General features: G+C 48.3%; 1 protein-coding gene across 1 annotated transcript in view; it reads left to right on the top strand.

Annotated features, from left to right (window-relative positions):
• The window catches only part of LOC101589177 (CDGSH iron-sulfur domain-containing protein 2-like), an 8,656-nt gene extending 3,611 nt beyond the window's left edge, over positions 1-5,045 (top strand). Inside the window, exon 2 of the mRNA XM_023723551.1 lies at positions 4,976-5,045. Within this exon, the coding sequence (XP_023579319.1) occupies positions 4,976-5,045 (70 nt within the window). The remainder of the gene's footprint in view (positions 1-4,975) is intronic.
• Positions 5,046-5,265: the final 220 nt, after the last annotated feature.

Below are 5,265 nucleotides of genomic sequence, written 5' to 3'. Positions count from 1 at the left end.
GGGACAAAAGCCAAAAGGTGTATTTCTTAGAATGTCAAGCACTGGGCTGGGGAGATAGCTCAGTGATCTAAGCGCCTGCCTGGCGAGCACAAGGACCCCGTTCTATCCCAGGTACGACATGCCACGAGCCGGCCTTGGACACCAGTTGTGGTGGCGCATGCCTGTAATCCCAGAGCTGGGGAGGCTGAGATAGGAGGATCGCTACAAATCGGAGCTGCATAGTGAGACCCTGTACCAAATAAATGAGTAAATGATAAAAAAAAAAAAAGTCAAAAGAAAAAAGGGTGGGGAATGGTGTATTTAGCTCATAGCTCACAGAGGTTTCCCAATCAGCTGCGTCCGAGGCAGGGGTCCTTGTGGAGGGGAACAGTCCACGGTGGGCAGAGGGCAGCAAGGCAATGAGCCAGGGCCAACCACAGCTCTTCCCAGGGCAGGCAGCATTCACACCCTTAATCCCAGGGCCCTTGGTCCTAGCACTGTACCATAATCAATCCCAGCACCACACACTCCAGATCCAGCCTCCTCTGAGGAAGCCCCACCGTGACCGCGTGAGGCTTGGTGGGGAACATAAGACACAAGCTGCAACATGTGGAAGGACCCAGAAAGATAAAATATCCAGGTTCGATTCTTGCTTGATCACTTGCCAGGGTGTGCTCCTCCGCCAGTGGCTAACCTAGTCTGATCTGAAGCTTGTGGAAGCTGCAGCGTGGTCATAAAGGCAACATTTACTATGCTACAAGTGTTGAGGTCACGGGCAGGCCAAGGAAAAGCAGGTGTCCACTTGCATTCTGGAAGAAGGGAGAGAGGGAGGGCGGGCCGTCCTCCATGCCCTGCGCTGCACACATAGAAAGCAGCAGACGGCTGCATCCTGCATCCGTACGTCATGTGTGCTACGCTCCGGCGGAAGGCCAGCGCAGCTATATGCTGCAGACGCCACGCCAGCCTCACGCACCTGCCTCTGTGCCCAGCGCCTGGCCTCCCTCCCGCAGACGCAGAGGACTGGCCGTGTCCCTAAGGCCAGCTGAGTCCTGGTGCTCCATGCCCACCCATTTCCCGCTCGTGAGGACTCCGCTCTAGCAGTCGCCTGCCTGCCCTTGCATGGCCAAGTCTTCCATTCCCTCCCGGATCATCCGCGGCATACAGATGTGCTGTAATCGTTTCTGCCATTAGAAGCAAAGCTCTCCCAGTTCCACATCCTTTTCCGGCTGCCACCCCAACTCTCTTCCTTTTTATGTTAAAACTCCCCCAAAGTGTGAGTCTCTCCTCTGCCGCCGCCGGCAGCCCAGCGCCTCCCTCTCCCCCTGGAATCCAGCCCAGAGCTTTCGCCCTCCTTACTTCATCAGAACAGGGTGTGGGAAAGTCACCAGCTAGCTTGTGCCATCCATTGCCTCCCACAGTCAGCCCTCAGCCCTCCTCCTCCTCCTCCAACTCCAGGGGCAGCGGCTTCAGCATGTGACCCACACGGCGTCTGGGACAGCCCTCTTCAAAGAAACTTATGATGGTGTCCAGTTCCCTCAATCCGAGGAAAATTAAAGCTATAGAATTCATGATGGGCTTTCTTCACTCATCTTCCGAGAACCCACTCCTCCACGCAACCACAGAACACTGCCCCCCAAGTCTATCAGCTCAGATGTTACCTTTGTAGACTATGGTCTTCTGTGAAGTTCATAGAAGATAACTATTTCTGCTAGACTTGTGTTTGTTTTACCAGATGCTTCATACGATAATCTAAATTATGCAATTAAAAGTTCACTTGCTTTATACTTAAAGCCAAGCCCAGGCAGCTTAGCAACTCAGTGAGATTCCATCTCAGAACAAAATATAAAATAAAATAAAATTGTATAATGCTAGGAATGTAGCTAAGCGCAGTGACCCTGGGTTCAGCCCCCAATATCACACACAAAAGAAACTCCACAAAACATCACACCTGAATTAAGTACTCCATTGGAACCACGAAGCTCATAACTGGTACTGCAGAAAGTCAGTAGTGACACGGACGGAACACGAGGAGCTCTTCGGAAGCCAGCAGAAAGGGGAAAAATGCATAAACAAGACGAAAAGCAATTTTTCAATAGATTGACCATCTTAGCAGTATCTTCAGTAATTTTTATTCCTACAAACTTTTTCATTTCTAAACTTTCCGTGATATACATGGAGAACTGTAACAATTAAAGAAAAGTGAGGCTGGCCAAATAACTCAGCGGATTAAAGTGCCTGCAAACAGGCTCAGGGGCTGGGAGTTCGATCCCCCGGGCCTGCCGTGCTGGCCCCCGACCGCCCCCCTGGGGCGCGCTGAGATGGCAATTGAGACTGGGCATGGAGGCATGCGCCTGTAATCCCAGCTCTTGGGAGGTTGTAAACAGGCAGATCACTACAAGTCCAATCTAGTAGTGAGACCCTAAATGCTCTGCAGACCCTTCCCTAAAATACACACACACACACACACACACACACACACACACACACACACACAGTGAATTAAACTTTTTTAAATATACGCCTTAAATTGTTCCAAATCTTGTTTTCGAGCACAGACCCTAGCCATTGAGCCCGCCCCCAGCACCACCGTCCTTCCCCCCCCACCCCACCCCCCAGCTCAGCAGGCTAGCCCAACTCTCCCAAACCCGCTGGATTAGCAATCATTGAAGCATTTTGCTCGCATAATGTGACTCGATCTAAGTATGATCTCAAAATTCTGAGTAAAATCAGGAGCACTGGGAGCCAAGCAGGACACCGTGTCCTTCACACCCTGTGCCTCGCAGCACGATGAGGTGCGTGTGCCTTGTCCAGATGCCTGCTACGGTACCAGGGAGGGCCAATTCTCGCCTAAAAGCACACTTTTCTGAAAAAGAATGAGAAAGTGTTCATAGGCTACTGAGCGTAGATGGGCATGGGTGCTCTGCCCCGGCTCCTGCAGCCTACTGCCCGGCCACTCTGGGCATGTTTCCATGACTGCAGTGAGGGTTTGAAGCTGCAGCTGGCTCTGTTGGCATGTAGTGCTATTTCTCTTCTCTCTTCCCCCGATTTGCAAACTGGTTTCTTCTTAAATCCTCCATGAGACGTCACATGAGTGCATTTTGTTTCCTTGATGAAAATAGAGATGCAGCACCACTGTTAGACTTGAAATCACCAGGTGGTACTTGGAAGCAGAAAGAAAGATGCTGTTGCCAGGGTAACCACACATCCTTCCAGTGATAGGAAGAGCTGCCACATTTCCTGTGCTCTAGGGAATATATGTTATAGAAGGGTTGGCTTAGTTCATATGAATATGTACTATTTGAAAAGAATACCCATCTTTTCACAAACCTACAAAACACATTTTGATTACTCTCATATGTCCCTTGAAGCCGTTTTATCTTCAGGGCACCAGGTCTCATCTCTCTTGCCAACAGAACTGTAATATCCAGTAATCACTAGTGCATATGCTACCTCTCGCGTAGTGGTGCAGCTCATTTTACACATTAGATAGATTCATTTTAAATATGCAACTAGAGTGTATTATTTAAAGAATGATGTAAAGTGCATATTTACAGAATGTAGTCCTTATTTCCAACCATGGTAGAATCTGAAATATACACACTAACTTGAGAGATCCCAGAATTTCAGCAGACTTGACAGATCTTCCTGGTCCTTTAGGGCAGGGCAGCAAAGAACCAGCAGCCCCTCAACACCCTTAACAAAGCAAATACCAGCAGCAGCAAATACCCCTCCTTCCTCCTTCCCTCCCTCCCTCCCTCCTTTCCTTCTCTCTTTTCTTCTTTCTTGCCTTCCTGCCCTCTTTCCCCATCTCCTCGCTCCCTTCCTTCCTCCCTCCCTGCCCCTCTCCCTCCCTGTATCATCTATTCACTGAGTTCTTTTTCTGCACTAGGAAATGTGGCAGGTGCAAAGAGAGTTCATACAGAGTCAGCCCCAGCAACAGAGGTGTGGGTAATGTGGTAGGCTTGCTAGCAACTGTACTCCATTTTTTATATCACTCTCCAAAGTGGCATTGTCAGTGGACATCTTCTGGGGTTGGAATGTACGATTTTTCCTGCATTACATCCTCACACGCTTGGTCCTAGCGTCCAGGTGATTTGTCCCACTTTGCTTTCATAGTTTGTGTTTTGAACACTGCTTAAGAAATCCTTACCAATCCCAACAACATAAAATATTTTCTTTTAGACATTTAAAAGTTGTGCTTTCACATATAGACCTTCCACACACCTGCGGTTGATTTTTGTATTACAGTGCAAAGGAAGGGCATACTTCCACAGTTTTTCCTGTACAAATAACCAGTTCTATCAGAATCTATTGTTGAATCATCAAACTTCTGTGTCTCCTCAAATACACATCAAGTTTTATATTTCTATCTATCGTACATGGATCTGTTTCTTAATGCCTATTCTGTCCCCTCAGCGTACGTCTATGCCTTTGCCCGTTACCACCCTACCCTGATAACAACTTCAGATTGGGAAGTTAAATGTCTATTAAAGTAAAACTCTATACTTGTGCTCCTAAGTTATCTATGACATTTTTGGCCCTTTGTTCTTCTGTGTAAAATTTAGGATAGGCTTGTTTAGCCCCTCTGTCATCATGAGTATCTGATGCTGTGAATCATGCAGCTGGATTTTTGTATGCAAAGGTTAACCAAAACATACTATCTGCTAATTAGGAGCTTGACTGCAAAATTGTATATGTAAGTAAATCCTAAACATGCCATAGCTCCAAATCATATCAAAAATGAGGGCTGTATCCCTTTGGTTGATCATGAACACGGGCAGGCTAGGGTGTGTCCTGGACGAGGAGTAGCCGCTCGCCCTGCCGCGTAACCCTGCCGCCAGTGCCCAGGGACACATCACGCTCTGCCTCCTGGTCAGTGCAGCACCTGGCAGTGGGTCCTGAAGTTCTTGAAGGCAGGAGAAAGAAACTCCTACCCCTGGGCAGATGGGGCAGAAGTAAAAAGTCCCCCTCGTCTACTCTGTTCCCCTCACCCCAGGAAGCCTGCCCCCCCAGCCCTCGACATCAGCCCCACGCCCGGAGCAGGGCTTCGTCCTGGCACATGTTGAGGAAGCTTAGGCTCGCCACTCGCCTCTTGCAAAGTATGCTAATGTTAGATGTATCTTCACACTCTCCTGGCATGTCTACTATATGACAGCATTTACAGAAACTTTTTTAATTATAATGAAGTTATTAAAATAACTTTGAAATAGCAATTTCTTCATTAAATCCTGGGCATAAACTGTGAGCACGACGACCTGTGAGGTGCTGTAGAGCACTTGTGTGCCT

The sequence above is a fragment of the Octodon degus genome, unplaced genomic scaffold (assembly GCF_000260255.1).
Source record: "Octodon degus isolate 3935 unplaced genomic scaffold, OctDeg1.0 scaffold00100, whole genome shotgun sequence".
Taxonomy (NCBI): Eukaryota; Metazoa; Chordata; class Mammalia; order Rodentia; family Octodontidae; genus Octodon; species Octodon degus.
Note: the sequence above shows the minus strand (reverse complement) of the source record. Positions and strands in the feature narration are given on the sequence as shown.